The sequence below is a fragment of the Adiantum capillus-veneris genome, chromosome 5 (genome assembly GCF_014529385.1).
Source record: "Adiantum capillus-veneris isolate H3 chromosome 5, ASM1452938v2, whole genome shotgun sequence".
NCBI classification, from domain to species: domain Eukaryota; kingdom Viridiplantae; phylum Streptophyta; class Polypodiopsida; order Polypodiales; family Pteridaceae; genus Adiantum; species Adiantum capillus-veneris.
Window position 1 is genome coordinate 41,645,070 of NC_140935.1, and position 16,883 is coordinate 41,661,952.

General features: G+C 44.0%; 1 protein-coding gene across 1 annotated transcript in view; it reads left to right on the forward strand.

The window, feature by feature from the left end:
* Positions 1-14,718: 14,718 nt before the first annotated feature.
* The window catches only part of LOC147457201 (elongator complex protein), a 64,181-nt gene continuing 62,016 nt past the window's right edge, over positions 14,719-16,883 (forward strand). Inside the window, exons 1-2 of the mRNA XM_086512165.1 lie at positions 14,719-15,043; positions 15,652-15,732. Coding sequence (XP_086368291.1) covers positions 14,874-15,043; positions 15,652-15,732 — 251 coding nt within the window. The 5' untranslated portion in view covers positions 14,719-14,873. The remainder of the gene's footprint in view (positions 15,044-15,651; positions 15,733-16,883) is intronic.

Here is a 16,883-nt window from a genome sequence, read left to right on the forward strand (position 1 = left end):
CGGGAGAAAGAGAGAGAGAGAGAGAGTCTTTCTGTACCCTTATACTAACGGCTCACGGAGGTGTATTTTGGGGTCAAAACATGTTTCACGCGTGCCGTTAGTAATGGGAGTCTGTCACTCTCTCTCTTTAAATATGCTAGGCTATAGAGAGAGAGAGAGAGAGAGAGAGAGAGAGAGAGAGAGAGAGAGAGAGAGAGAGAGAGAGAGAGAGAGAGACTCCTCTATTTTTATACAGTGAAATGGCTAGAACAAAGGCCACTGCAAGGAAGGCAGGCAAGGGACCAGGATTAGCAGCTAAGGCAAGTAGCAGATCTGCAACCCCAAAGAAGAGACCTGGAAAACCAAATAAAATTTTGAAAGGTCCAAGGGTGAAGAAGTTACAGAGTTGCATGGGACTTTTCAGAGAAATCAGAAAGGCACAAAAATGTGTAGATTTGTGCATACCAAAGGTGCCCTTTCAGAGGATGGTGAGGTCCATATGTGAAGAAGCTACCTGGGGCACTAAAAGGTGGAAGGTGGTGGCATTGATGGCTCTACAAGAAGCAGCAGAGGACTTCCTACTCGAGTACTTCAGTGACATCACCATTGTAGCAGCCCATGCACACAGGGCTACTGTAATGGACAAAGATAGTGAGACACTAAAAAGAATAAGGTGGAGGTATGACAAACTACTGGTCCCCAATGTCTGCAGGGATAAGAAAATGAGGGAAATTTTGTTATACCCCCCTGAGCTATTGCCACAACTCACAGTTGTAGATGTCACACATGATGTGAATACAAGGGCAAGGGCAGAGACGGTTGCTCGCCAAACAGAGGACATGAGGGAAGCAGAGCTTAAGGAGAAAGCAAAAGTAGCAGTGGATTCCTAGAGGCAAACAAAATGCAATGTGACCCTGTCCATAGAGGCAAGCAACAAAGAAACTCTACTTTCAATGAAGGATGGTTTGCTTGCAAAGATACCATTTGTAGATGGAGCCAGAAAGCTGACTCTGGAAAAAGTGGACATTAATTTATTGCTGAATCCAAATGCTCAGATCTCAGACACAATTATCTATGCTTGTCTTAAGTAAGTGTTACTATCTTGCTAGCTTTGAAAACTCAGATAATAGGTTTACTAACTCATGTATACTCTCTGCAGCTTGATCAAAAGTCAACTCCCACCGCACACCCACACGGAGGTGTTTTTTCTTGATCCACAAATGTCAGTGATTATTAGATAGAAGAACAGTCCATCAAGGACCTTTGAGAGTTGGTTTCTCCACTGTGCTATGCTGGAAGTAACTGTCATCATCTTTCCATATGAGAACATTAATTTATTGCTGAATCCAGATGCTCAGATCTCAGACACAATTATCTATGCTTGTCTTAAGTAAGTGTTACTATCTTGCTAGCTTTGAAAACTCAGATAATAGGTTTACTAACTCATGTATACTCTCTGCAGCTTGATCAAAAGTCAACTCCCACCGCACACCCACACGGAGGTGTTTCTTCTTGATCCACAAATGTCAGTGATTATTAGATAGAAGAACAGTCCATCAAGGACCTTTGAGAGTTGGTTTCTCCACTGTGCTATGCTGGAAGTAACTGTCATCATCTTTCCATATGAGAACAACCATCACTGGAGTCTCATATGCCTTGATGTTGACCAACCAGCAGTGTGGGTGTTCAATTCAATAAAAGGAACCCACCCTGAAATTAGGCTGTAAGTGTTATGTATCAAAAAGTGTTTCTTATAGATATCCATGTAAATTTGAAGGCTCAAGCTAACATCTTGATACTGCTTTGTGCAGTTGTATAAAGAGGTTGTTGCTTGCTTATGGCAAGCTATGTGGAAAGTATGAACTATACAAGGCCCCGATCAAAGATGTACCTGTCCCAAATCAAACCGATGGAAATTCTTGCGGCTGGAGATGTCTTCTCCATGCAGAATATGTCCTACAAAGCTACTTTGCATTAAAACCTTTCATGACTAAGGTAACCATTTGGCAATGCATTCAGTCAGTTTTGGTTTAGTTTATACAAGACTTCTCACCATGTGGTCTTTCAATTTTGCAGAGTGCTTTAAAAAACTACACATATGATTATTTGCAAAGATACCGCATAAGTTTAATACAAGACCTGCTTACTATGTCGAGCCCCAGAGAACCTGAAGATAGCGGCTTGGATGACCGCACAATTGATATGACAATACATGATGTGCCACCAAGACAAACCCCTGCATCAAATACAGTGGAATCACAACGGGCCGAGGGGGTCATTTCAGCCGAAGATGAAAGAGCCGAGGATGAGGAAAGGTCAAATGACCATATGGAAGGTGCTAGTGTACAACCAGAGGGGCTTATGGAGGAGACAATGAAAGAGCCAAGTCAGCCAGTGGAGGATCCAAAAGAGCCTATGGATGAAACCCTGGATGAGGAAAGCTTGCATAGGGATGAGCAAACTGATATTGATGAGGAAAGCAGGCCTAGGGATGAGCAAACTGATATGGATGAGGCAAGGATGGATGATGCAAGCCGTCCAACCGAGGCAGAGGAAAAGACCTTGGAGGAAACACTAAATGAGGCAGAAAGAGCCATGGGGGAGACCCTTGATGAAGATGTGAATGATGACTATGAAGATGTGAATGATGAAGCTAAAGCGGAGGAGAGCAACAACGACAACAACACTACAGAGATCCAGTATGGACCCTTGCTACCTGTAGATACGGTTGTTCCGGTAATGTCTATTCAAGTATGGCAAAATATGTTCAGCTTCTAACTACTTATATGTACTTGTCAACTTTTACAGACGTTGATTATCTTGGACCTCAATGGATTGCTACTAATGTGCGTGCCTCTCGATGACACAGAACCCTTTGAGGATTTGCAAACATTTCGGATGGGAACTTGTCGAGTCGTGGTTCGTCCAGGAACCAAGGAATTTATTCAGTTTCTTCTTCCGCGCTTCAGAGTTGCCATATGGTCTTCAATGCAAAGGCAAAACTTGTCGCCACTAGTTACAATAGTTTGCGGTGTATGCGACGCTCACACGTTAGATTTTTCCTTTTTGTATGATCAAAGAAAATGTGTTACCATTGAGGGCCACTACCACCCTAAAAAACCACATTTACCTCTTTTGTACAAATCGTTTAGCCAAATCGGTGTACCCTTTGATGCAACTAATACACTACTGATTGATGATACTCATGAAAAGGGAGAACTAAATCCACCAGGAACAACTATCTCACCACCTTCTTTCGAGGGGCATTCCTTTGATTTTTACCTTGAAGACATTCTGATTCCATACTTACAAAAATTGTATCTGAGTCCATTGTTCACGGACGAGTTTGTACTTTCTAATGAATTAAGATGACTCTTCTATCATGTCTTTGTCTTGTTTAACATTGAGAGAGAGAGAGAGAGAGAGAGAGAGAGAGAGAGATTTGACATGCTAAAGAAATGTATTTCAAGCACAATTATATTCACAGGGCACAATTGACAAATGAGCTCAAAAAACTTCATGTATTGAAAGTCATTCGTATACACTTGGGTTCACCAGAAGCTCTGTTACATTGACACTATTTCAACCCGACCATCCAACTCTTTGCACAAAATATCTTTTTCCCTCCGCCGCATCAGCTTACGGCCAGCTAGGAAAAAGGAAAAATCTGATAGGTCCCTATCCATTGACTCTTCAATTATGTCATGCCGCAATTGCAGAAGACTGCATAGCTCCCTTATTGTAACCACCAACATTAGGCCATGCTCTTTATCAATCACTTCCACATCCACAGCAGGATTATCTTCCAAACTTGCAGAAACCTGGTCCATAGGAATGTACTTACCTTTGAGCAGTTGTGATCGCATACACCAAAAGGAGACTAACAGTGATTGGCTTGCAATCATGTACTTGATAACTAGAGTATCAAGCGCGACCTCGCACCGTAAGCCAATCTCTTCCTTTACATACAATCCTCTGTCAAGAATTTTGTCACAGGATGACTGCTGAAATGACTTGCACATGAACATAGTTTTCGTAACACGGATATTGTAGCTATGAAACAACTCTATGAAGAGTGCAGCAGGACAGAAGTTTGCAATTCTAACCAGTTTGGTGGGAATAGAGCTACGTAGAGACCTCTGTATATCCTTATAGAGCTTACTTCGCATTGCCTCCACCATTGTTTCCTCGGAAACTGGCCAGTCCACAGTGTTCCAATCGGTTGGTAGAGGCAGTTTCACCAACATGCCATTCTTATTCCCTGAGCTGAGTTGGTAGAAGTGGTCATAGAAATAAATTCCTTCATCAGCCAGGCTTTTGTTGCTCCTCCCTGAATACTGTAGAGAACCAATGTGGGCATGAACAACAAGGAAGAGGCCTATTATGCACTCCACAGGCTCCCATTGCTCATAAGAAGAGGGATAAACATCTGCAATATATATAACAAGAGTTAAACTAAGAGTATCAATTAGTAAAAATGACAAATCTAATGTAGTTGAGCTGTGAAGAATGGAGACATTGCTCGTAAGAAGAGGGATAAACGTTGCAAAATATATAAGAAAAGTTATAATGAGAGTATCAATAAGTGAAATGACAAATCAAATGAAGTTCAGATGTCAAGAGTACTTACAATTGCAACGTGGTTGATGTATATCTGATACATTTCCACAGTTTGCTATCACGTGTGGATGGGTAAACACATGCTGAACAAGAACTTCCTTTACAGATCTTTTGCCGATTTCAACCTTGAAGTCCAACACTCTGGCCTTCCATGCTGAGCGGTAAACATTGATACCACTAGACCTCTTGGGTCTTCTTGGTTGCATGAGGACCCATGAACCTTTGTTTATCCTTTGTCCAACCCATTGGTTCTCTGCACTTATTGAAGTTGATATTGTAATTGAGGATATGATACTACTTGGCCTTCTAGGCAAAGTGCAGCTGTTGGTTGTTGGTGTGAGAGACAGTAAACACCTAGAGCTTCTTGGGCGGGAAGACATGGAAGCTATAGCTCTCAGAGAAAAGCTTTAGTGGAGGGAGATTCACTTTGAAAGTATTCTAATGGAGGGAAAGTGTTTTAGAATTCCAATATCTTCTGCGGGCTTAATGGTCACCCTCTAGTACGTTAATGACCATAAGAGAATATCAACAGTGGGACCACTGGCAAGCACCTAACAGCTCGGTAAAAGCAAGGAAGTTACGATGCCACAATCCTAGATTCGTGAAAGTTTTTAGGCTATTTTCCTATTTTTTGAGTCTTTCCACGTACTTTCCTACGTAACGTAGCCCTCCTGCTCATTGGACGCGCTCTATTTTTCTCTCTCTTCATATGGCCCTCCAAATGACCTCCGAAATTTCCTAATGAGAGAGACCCACTATCATTTGAAATTCGAAGAAAACCATAATCCATGTTACTCTCAATTAAATTGATTAGGTTTAATCCTAATTGGGGCTTTCAAAAACCTTTAAATAGAGCCCTTCTCTTATTTGTAAAGGGACTAATTGCACACATAACATAGCAGTCTCCAACCCTAGTTGTGTGAGGAGATTGTAAGCTTTGAGAGCTCTCTATCAGATTATACTCATATGTGCTTAGAGATGCTTTGAGGCCATGGAAAGGAATTGAGTGATGCCCTACTCTCCATCACATTTGTGTCTTCCACTTGATTATAAATAAGATTGATAGTTTGGGGTGAATTGTATACAACGGCTATGACTCTTCTCTTCAAGGTCAACTCGGCAAGTTGCCTCAACGGCTTGTATAAGGTGAGCTTGCCCTTAAGATTATTTGTGTACTTTCATGCTTTGTGGTTTTAAGGGGCTTGTTGAATTGTTTGCCTAAGACTAATTGTAAGAGGGTAATACTGTGAGAGGGCTCCCGTAACCCTAAGACAATGGTGTAATGGCAATAAGATAAAGCCTTGTGTTGTCTCTCTAATTTTTTCTAAGCTTGAAAGCATCTAATCTTTTAGGCCAAGATCTAGTTGTTTAAGTTGATTTGTACACTCTATCATACTCTCTTCCAAATATTTATGATTTCAAAGGACTATGTTTGGTGTGTTTGTATGGAAATTTTTCATTCTTCTCTTTGCACGTTGCGCTACATACTATTTGCGTCCTAGTTCACATCCATAACTAGGTGGTGCCCCCTTCATTTGTTGGGTTTGGCTATGGGTTTGTTGTTGTCTTGTGTGTCTGTAGTTGCCCCATCCTCAATTGAGCAACACAGGAGCGTTGAGGGGTGTTTAGAGGTCGTCTCTCTTATTGCCTGCCCCGGATCGCCTAAATATATACGTATGTGTGTGTGTGTGTGTGTGTGTGTGTATACACACACACATACATATGATATATATATACACACACACACACACACAGACACACACACACACATATAGAGAGAGAGATTAAGAAAAAAAGCACTCTCCGAAAACCTCGCTCCAAAAACTAATTTTGGAGCGAAGCGATCTTCTTCTGAAGTGCCTAATTGAGAAAAAATCTAGGATAAACTCCCTCCATTCCATCCCCCCAATATCTTGGCAACCAGATCTCCAATTGTAGGTCTCAATAGATAGACATGCTCAGGACGAGCACTTCAGGCCCATGCATTCACTTCATCCCCGATCCCTCATCTACAATTGCCTAATCTGGTAGAGATCTACTATCAATCCCAACTTCAAACTGTCATACCTTCCTCACCGTAGTTCCTATTGATGAGCCGTAAAGACAAGCCTGTAGAGAAAATTGAGCACAACAATTCTAATCCTTTAATTTTTATTTTAATTACCTCAAACATACCCACTTTTAGCATTAAAAACATAGGTTATAGCCCTTTAAAGCTGCATCTGACATACATTTAGCATCAAACCTTGTCTGTTATCAAGCTCTAGTCATTGCTTAATAAACATATAGGCTTCAAAGAAGCTTAACTTCCATTCCTCTGCAATTTTTCCCATCATGGAACCGGAACGACACGCTAACGCTTTCGCCAAATAGCAAAGTTTGTGCCATCAAAGTTTTTGATGTAGTAACCTTCTCTTTTGGAAGCACTACTCGCAGCCATGACTCAAGATAATGTGGCCAAAAACTTTATCGCAAATTTCCTGGGATAATTGCGATAGAGTTTCCCCTATAATAGGAGCAGAAAATCAAATCAAATGGTAGCAGAATTACTGTGTAAGGACAATCAAATGTGCCAAGAACGCATAAAATGGACTCACGGGAAAAATTTAGTAGAGTCTCCTCTGTACAGGGAGAAAACTCTCAAACCTAACAGGACAAAAGTAAGCGCATAAACTGCTCAAAACAACCATTAGGCATAAACTGCTCAAAACCAACTGTCGTGTGACCACCAACTTGGTGCCAAAAGCAAAAAAGTTCAACCAGATACATATCCTATGGTGAGGGTATCGTAAGAGGGGAACTCCAGGAACCTGTATCACCAAAGGTATCTCAACATTCGAGAATACCCCAACTCAAATATTTCATGCACCGACCCCCCAAAGGCTAAGCAAACTCAAAACGACTAGCCACAGTCTCAAAAAGGGCTCTTTGGGCCCGAGTCTCAGAAATGATCGAAAAAAACTGCCAAAATGTCAAGCCAAAATGGCGCCACAAGAGACGTACAAAGGCAATGACCAAACTCAACATACATGAGTGATCGCACGCGAACAAGCGCCAAGAACTGTTGCGTGCAATAAGAAGGATCCATGCGGGGATATCTGCTCTCAAAAGAGCTCAATAGCACTATGCGTGCTCAAAACAGACATGCATCTGTCAACACATGGTAATCCACAGAGTAACGATCGCCAAAATGACTATCAAAAGTGCCTGTGAAGGCGCTGTGCATGTAAGCGTCTAAAAACCTAGACAAAATGGTGTCTGTGGGCTCAAAAACCCCCTGTGACCTGCGTGTCGGTGTAGACTGAGAATGTTGGTGCCGATTTTCCCCACTGGACAAAAATGTGCTTCAATCGGATGCCGGGCATCACTCCTCTATGACAGAGGTACCTCGTGCGTGCACACTAAGAGTAAGACCGCCGATGAAGTCGATGCCGAAAAATGAAGTTGATGCTGCCTTCCACCACCAGACGAAAGTATTCTCTGAGCTATGAGTGCTCAGGAGATGTTGTGAAAGAAACCAGAGTTGAATCCGATGCCGCTGACGTGCCTCTGTCGTCGGGTAGAGGTGCTAGCCGTCGTGAGTTAGCTCGTCGATCGGTGTCGAGGTCGTCGAGAGAGTCGTCCAAGAGAACGTTTCCAATCGAGAAAAGACCGTCAGTGCCGAATGCCGATGTGGAGACCAAGAAAGCAAATGTGCTCTCTCTCTCTCTCTCTCTCTCTCTCTCTCTCTCTCTCTCTCTCTCTCTCTCTCTCTCTCTCTCTCTCTCTACACCGATGTTGGTGGTCAGTAGACTGGTAAGTTTCAATGTCGAAAATCCCTGCTCTCTATCTCTCTCTCACTCGCTCGCTCTCTCTCTCACACAACTATGCTCTCTCACGCTGAGAAAGCCCCTATCTCTCTGTATCTCTCAAGCTCTCTCCCTCGTGTGTGTGTGTTTATGTGAGCGACAAAACCCTTTCTCCTTGCTCGACTTGCCTGCTCTTGATTGCCTTGCCCAGGAGCTCAATCTGCAGCACCTGCTTGCCCAATTTCCCTTATGCTTCAAATTGTGTGGGAAACGACCCTTGCACACATTAAGTGTGTAAGTCAAAAAGTTTTTTAAAAAAATCAATATGTCGAATGCTGCAGACTATTGAAAGCTTGCAGACTCTCTGTCTGATGAAAAACGAAGTGTGTGGGTGTGTGTAATCGGCTTCAATGTTGCTTCCCAAGAGCTGCTTTAATCTCCTCTGGGTTCTACACAATAGCAGCGCTTTGTCAATCCCCGATTTCCACTCTTGGTTCTGCTCGCTGCAACCCGACTTGCTTCTTCCCCTGCATGAGGTCTTGCTCGTTTTTTCCACTCTACTGCCTCTTGCTGACAGCGTTGTAGAGTCCCAACCTGCTTGATTGCACTCCAATGCTCTCAAAAATCTTGCTCCACAACTCCGTGTTGTTGATCTCCTGCAGAGCTTCAAAAGCTCTCAAGATTCCAAGCTCTTTGGGGTTGCTGCACACGCGGGATGGGGAGGGGTGATGCTGGGACTCTTGAACTCTTATACCACTTGTGGGGAAGAGTTGGTGAAGGCAAGAGAGGAAAGGAGAGAAGAAGACACATAGGGTTTTGGTGGAGCTCATGAGGAGTAACCTCTGAACTCCTTATTAATTCCATTATAACCAAATAATGAGAATGGGAGGGTGTAAGGTCTAGGAGACTGTGATGCCGGATCCACTGCCCTACCACCCTATGTATAGACCGGCTCCTAGCCCTAGCCATCATATGGATCCCCAGTCCACACTGGTCCAGTCCGAGCCCCTAGCTCAGGTCCCTGACCCCCTAGGCTTAGGATCCTTGTCCTAACATTACTTCCCCCTTGGAGAAGCATTTTCGTCCTTGAAAACACGTGGTAGTATCTTCGTAAGAACACTGATGTTTTTCGTGTTGGCATCCCATACGCGAGCCAACTGATACTTGATGCAATGAGGAGGTTCAATGAAACCAAGAGCAACACCTTGATTTTCAACATTGTTGTCCTTTTGCAAGCACTTGAGTCTAAATGGTAACTCCATTTATAACTCACTTGAGTACTGTAAAGGAGTAACCACAACTAAGAGTTGTCCAAAGGCATAACCAGTTTTCAAATCTTTTGAAGGTACTGGAATAATGCAAGAAAACCTTGGTGCAACTTTCCATGAAGTTGTGAGCCAGATTTCTAACTCGCGTGAGTATCTTAAAAAGCTCATAGCTACTAAGAAGTAGAATAGGGTGTGTTCTTATGTCAGACTTCTTGAACATTTTGGAACACACAGAACTACATGCCAACATACTTTGTCAGCACACCTATTAAGTCCTTGACTTATGAAACTATGGAAACGGTATCCAACCCCACCAAACAGGTGTTCAAAGTTGAAAACCTTACATAAGCAAATTCTAAAATAGGGAGAGAATCGCCCATTCAAAATGAGTTGTGCTAACGTATGCTCGTAGCAGATCCTTTAGCAAAAAATAGCAGCAATCAGAGTGAGATGCTTTTCCCCAACCACTTACAAACAATCTTCCATGACTGATGATAAACTAGGACTCAACCATTGAGTATCCAACCATATATTTGATCTGGAGTGGAGACAACCAACTAGGTTGAAAGCGGGTTGGAGTGGAGTAAGCTCATAGAGTTTCGACTATCCAACCCCAAGCACCCATACCAAGCCATTGCCTTGTATGGCAGGGTGTAAGCTCATACTAAATCTACAAGAGAGATTGCACGGGCAGTGCAAAAGGGTGCAGAAGAATAAAGTCCATGAATTCGCATGCCGGTCCAAATAAATTTCTGTTCAACACTAAGGCCCATAACACCTAGTGTGCATGCATTTAACACAAACATATCCGAACCGCAATTCCATGACGAGACTTTCCACGGTAGATACGGGAAAGCCTGGCAACAAAAGTTGGACCATAACAGAATGTGACAACCCAGTCACACCTAGGTACCAACCATGAGACATTCTCATGAACATATCATACTTGGCTAGATGTAGAAGCGACCCTTCGTTAAGGTGGTTTCACATCACTTGTAATCGGAACGAGTCTGTACTTAGTACCCAACAATTTTTGGCCACTGAAATTGTTCCTGATACGGTGTGCTCCAAACGGTCTAGTAAACGGAAGTGACCAGCACATAGGGACCTCGTTGCGGCACATCATTAGGAATTTGGTGCCAGTGTCAGTCCCAGAGACTCATATTCTCCACATGTGGAATGTGTCTCAAATAAGGATGGCCGAAAAAGCGACATCCATCAAGTACAAGATGTACTTGTGTGTGGAGGTAACTGTAAAACACTCCGCGACAAGAGTGAGAGGGACCCTCATTATCATTGCTCCACATCGGCTAAACTGAACTCCTTGAGTTCCTCGACCATGTTGTATCCCATGTGACAACATGTGCCAAATCGAACCCGACAAGTAGGTTCATAACAGCATAATGTAGATTGGACACTACGGCCCCAAAATACGTTATCCCAACATGCCCTTGGCATGGATTTGAAACATTCAAGTGTACTTATACGACTTGAAAAAACCAAGCAATGCAACATGCCTGGTAAATTTGGAGAAGATGTAAATCCGAGAGAAAAGGATGAGGAGCGCCAGCCAAACAACATGACAATCCATACAGCACCAATGCGATGATGACCAAGGGTGAGGAAACTCCGATCAAGTCGCACAAGGAAGCTAATGGAGTGGAAAGCTACGAATAAGTCGCTGAAGAGGATTTATATGAGGAAGTAGCCTGAGATGAGCGTCCAATAGCCCATCAATGATGATCACCACTAAGATGGAGGAACCCTGTGTAGCAGCAGGAGACAAGACATGGGGACCTCCACTAAAGAGGAGGACTTTGACCAAGAGGAGGGGAAAACTACCGAGGTGGGAAACTGGTAGCATATCCAAGTCAAAGAAGCTCGAGCATAAGAGGGTGGGTAGGAAGAAGAGGCTCAATAGGGAAGGCATCGTCCACCATAGTAGACAAGACGACAGGATAAGCAATCCATCCATGTAGAGACCGCAATATCTGCAATCTTCCGGAAGAAGAGTTGTCTTGAGGGTATAAGCTGCAATATGATCTGTCGTTCCATGGCAGACACACAATATCTGACAAAAGAGTCGAAAGAGATCCTAGGGAAAGTCAACCCAAAGAAAACACTACCATATGTACAAGGCTTACTCCTACCTGCTGCTATCGTAGAACCTCAAGAGGGTTGCTCCACCCCCTGCATCACACAACTTCCACCTGGATAAAAAACCTGGCACTGATTTCTTCCATCCATCTGTAACGGCAACCAAATTTTTCTACTGATTGAGAATCATAACATTGCCCAATAGTGAGAAAGATATCATCTACAACTGAGCTATCAAATGTCAGCAATTGTCCAATACTGCTTGTTGAAAGCAACCTTTGCTTGACCAGTTGGCATTGTGAAAATTCATGTGGTGGTCAACATTGCATACAGCTGTGGATGTCAATGTTCTTTCCACGATGCTTCATGTACCTATATTGCCTGCTCCCTAGCAAGCTGCAATGGCTTGGAAATGATTATGCATCCAATGCATGGAGCCGTGCTCCCAGAAATCTTGCTTTCCTCCGCCTCGAGATAGCACAACGAGGAGAGATTAAAAATTAACAACCGACATAAGACACAAATCGGTTTATTGGAGTGTCACTATAGGGAGCCTTGCTCTTGAAATGTTTCTGATGGTAGACAGTTACTTGAAATTATACTTATCAGTCGGTCTTGCCGAATCCCGTTATCGGATATGGCACAGGCCCTACCTGAGTTGCCTTTGTTTTCAACCTTCAACCTCCGACTAACGTGAGTTGTCAAAGTATTGTGTACTCAAGCCGTGCTTGATATTGATCCCTCAACCAAACAGTGGTTCTTTGCAAACAAAGTAGTCAACAAAAGTTGAATGCGTACGGAACTGTCACAAGCCGTGCTTGTGCCTGCATGCAAGAGCTACATAGCATGTTTGAAAACATGCATGAAATGCAAAACAAAAGCTACTGCATACCTGGGTAATCATGCGATTCGACTTGTCAGTCAATGTGTCCATGGACCTCAAACCGCAGCCGAGCTTACGAAGAAGCCTTTTAGCACCTGCCGATCGGTTGCAGCTCGCCCTTGACGACACCCTTGCCGAAAATGTCTTGCCCTTCATAGTCTCTTTTGATGCCCTTCTCTCTTGGATTGACGTTTCATGGGCTTCAAGGGCATGAAGCCTAGCTGTGAATAATTTCTCCCTGCTACTGCAAAATTGTCGAATGGAAACTCTGATGGTCATCGACACCATGCTACCCTACATGTGTTCCATGTCGGCACCTTGCAAGCTTTCCATGCTCGACTGCTACGGCTGTGGGATAGGCCCCTTAAGGCTTTGAAGAGTGGCCCCTTTTTATCGTGGGCGGCCCCCAAAATGTAAAACGAAAAAAAACAAACAGTGCAACGATGGCGGCCTCAGCGAGGAACTGCGCAGTTTGCAGACGGGGGAAACCACCGTGTGGTGCTCACCGGCTACGGCCCTGTGAGACAGGAGTCCACTGGCATGGCGGCGTGCACCAGTCAAGCACGCCCTCATGGCCATTGATGCAAGTGGAATTCCTTCCCCCTCGCTACAAGCGGCCTTGCACACGGGCCGAAAAACCTTTGACCTCCGTGTCGTCTGCCAAGCGTCCATGCCCGTGCAGTTCTATTGTGGCGGCTTCTTCTCCTCATGCAAGACATGCAAAAGCTCCTGAATCTTGAGGACCACGCCCTCCATAGAGAGAGAGAGAGAGAGAGAGAGAGAGAGAGAGAGAGAGAGAGAGAGAGAGAGAGAGAGAGAGATGCAAGAAGCCATCTTCCCCGTTCTTCCATAGCTCCCTCCTCCACCGAGCTCTGACCAATGTAAGGCCTAGGAGACTGTGATGGCGGATCCACCGCCCTATCACCCTATGTATAGACCGGCTCCTAGCCCTAGCCATCATATGGATCCCCAATCCACACTGGTCCAGTTCGAGCCCCTGGTTCAGGTCCCTGACCCCCTAGGCTTAGGATCCTTGTCCTGACAGCGGGCGCCCGACCAAACCGGCCATGGGCCATTGGCCTCAGGATGGCTCACTCTAACATCATACATGTTATCTAAGAATAAATGCTCAAGTGCACAAAACTATTTGCTTTTCCTATATTAGCATGGATATTCTATATTCATTCTTGCAAGTTTTCATTGCCATCAACTCTTTTAGCAAATTTCCTTTATAGAATCTGGTAGTAAATGAAAGTAAACAATAATTTGCAATTAATTCAATACCCAAAAAGATCCCCCTCCCCCTTGATGTAGTTTTAAAACAACGTCCCCCCCCCGCGCACTTCTTCTTCCTACTTCACCTACGCCTCTTGTCGCTTCCTCCTCACCAAACTTTGCTCCACCTACACCCCTCGCTTCTTCCTCTCCCTATTGATCTCTTTTGCAACCTCTTGCATGAGAGCTCCTCTCGAATAGTGACACCATAGAGAGAGAGAGAGAGAGAGAGAGAGAGAGAGAGAGAGAGAGAGAGAGAGAGAGAGAGAGAGAGAGAGATGTCAGAGGAGGAAGGAGAGAGTTGCTAGACGTTGAATGCCATGCTGAATTCAAACATCAGAAGAGAGGGAGAGAGTCTCAAGCAACTCCATGCAAAATTTGAGAGAGAGAGAGAGAGAGAGAGAGAGAGAGAGAGAGAGAGAGAGAGAGAGAGAGAATCTTTGAAGATTCGTTTCTTTCCAGCTCAAAATCTATATGTATTCTATAAAGGCAGTGAGAGTGCCCTTTACACATGTCGAGAGCTGCGAGCTGAAGGCTACAATCCAAAAGTCCTCTGGGCACGATAAAGAGGGAGAGAGAAAGAGAGAGAGAGAGAGAGAGAGAGGCCGCCGAAGGCGGCCGGCCATACTAGTCAATTTAAATTGCTTAGGCCGCATACACAAAAACTTCCCCTTGCCCATCCTGTCTTGGGGCAGGCGGGGATGCTTTACACGCCTACGAGCAATATCCGTATAGTAAAAGCCACACGTTTGAAGCGGAAAAGCAGCGAGCCTATTCCTTGCTCATGCTTGGACGGGCCGGGGGATGTTGGCTGCCCATCGTCATGTTGAGTGATCGCTTGGCAGATCCTGTTTGTAGACGCACCGGCTGCTCATCTTTTGAGGCAGCCGGTGTGTAACCAGCCTTAAAGTCTTTTATGTGGCAGCTTTTCTCAACATTTGAATTCTATTCTCACGAGCTACGATGGTGGAGAGTGTCAGCAGAAGCGTCCGAGAAGGAGTGTTGCCCGGGGAATTTGCGCCGGCGCTCATGTTGCATAATCGCTCATCCTCCCCACACTCCGCGCGTGCTCTCCTTCTCCACCTTCTGGCGTCCCTGTCCTCCAGCGTTGCTGCCGGCACTGCTCAGCCCGGGTAATCTCTCTCTCTCTCTCTCTCTCTCTCTCTCTCACACACACACACACACACACACACACACACACACACACACACACACACACAAAACAAAAAAAAACAAAAACAGATTATGAATGCATGGGATGCATGTGCACTGTGTGTTACAATCAGCGCATTATATGCAGTACTCAATCGTGTCGATTTCTTTTAGCTTGACACTGTTAAGGCTTAAGTGTAGCTTAAAGCAGACATTCATCTGGAATCCTTTTTTTAATTAGTGCTCCTGCCCGAGCGTCTGCTTCTATATGCAAGGTATTAGCTCGGTATTAGCCATGAAATCTGGGCAGGAATAGCATGTCATTGGACATGAGTCATACGTGGCCACAATTAATGGGCCCTGTCGTGGAAACGTCAGAGAGATTCTTTTTCTGGTGCTTTCCCAAGGTGGATGGTGCACTTAAAGAGTATTAGCAATGCAGACATGTATATTGTGCCCTCATGAGCCCATAGCCAACGAAATTTGAACCCATAGGCAAGCGTTCATGAGGCAGAAACATGTTACCCTAGTGACCAATAATTTTTTTGAACATGTCCATTTTGACAATGGTGACTGTGGGCATTTTCAGGTGCATTGTGATGGTTGCTGCTGATCGAGGTCCTGAATTCTATCGATCTTTTCAAGCTTTTAAGGAAGAGCAGCTTTTACGGTTGGGCTTTTTTCATTTTATACAGTTATGTTTGTACCCAATAAACCGTTCATAAAAGCATATTTGCAGAACAAATATCTCATTCCTCGCTATTTGTTTTTTGGATTTGTATTCCTTTCCCAATTGAGTGCGTAATGTGGTTTACCTGTACAGAAGATCATTCAAAAGTGCTCCACATTTTCTAATAAAGTGACTTTTATATGTAGGGAAATTATGTTACGGAGAGTGCATATGATGGAACATACCCCCCACCCCGCCCCCCCCGAAAATGCAAACCACCACCACTAAACAATACACATGCAACACACTACTCATCTTCTCTCTTTCCCTCTCTCCCTTCTATGCAGAGCTTGTCATCTTCTGCTGCCTACTAACACAACTGACCTAATGTGAACTGGCTCACCTCTTAGAAGAGTCCTATATATAGAACTGAGGTGTCATTTGTTAGACATCTTGGTCATAGCCTAGAGGTCAACTGATCAAACCAAAGATGCCTCACAAACGTAAGTCTTATTTGTAGGTTTCTCATAAGAGGTGGGCTAATTTATATTGGAGTCAGGCCGGCCATATAAGGAGGGGCTCAAGAGCCCCTCGCAAGGATCCATATGACATGACACAAGCCAAACTCATGCATGCAACAAGCATAAGGAGCAAACATCACACCTAGGCTTCAACTTCTAGCCATAGAGCAAGTACAAGCTCACCCCCAAGTGTCATGTCCCTAAGACATTAGGATGGGTGTCTCAGTTATGTCCGGCTAGTGTGAACTAGGTTGTTAGGTTAGGGTATTTTTGAGGTCTATAAATTGAACCCTTGGCTCATTTGAGTTATCTAAGATGAAGCTGATAGTTTTATTGTCTTGTGGGTGACTACCATGGGTCTATACCTTGCACTTTCCATTAAGGGTGAATCCTTGATTCATCTAAGTATATTTTTTAGTTTTATAGTGGACATGCAGACTTCACATTGTGAAATTCCCATCCAAGTTACGATTAGTTGATATTGTGCTAATTCTTTCCATCTTTTGTGGTGCGTACGTCCTATCAACTACCTCATTTTTGTACTTTTTCAGATTTTATGCTTGTTTTAGTGCTAGGCTTCATTAGGGGCTGAGTCTACCCTTGATCTCCAAAGTCCTGACAGAAACTCAG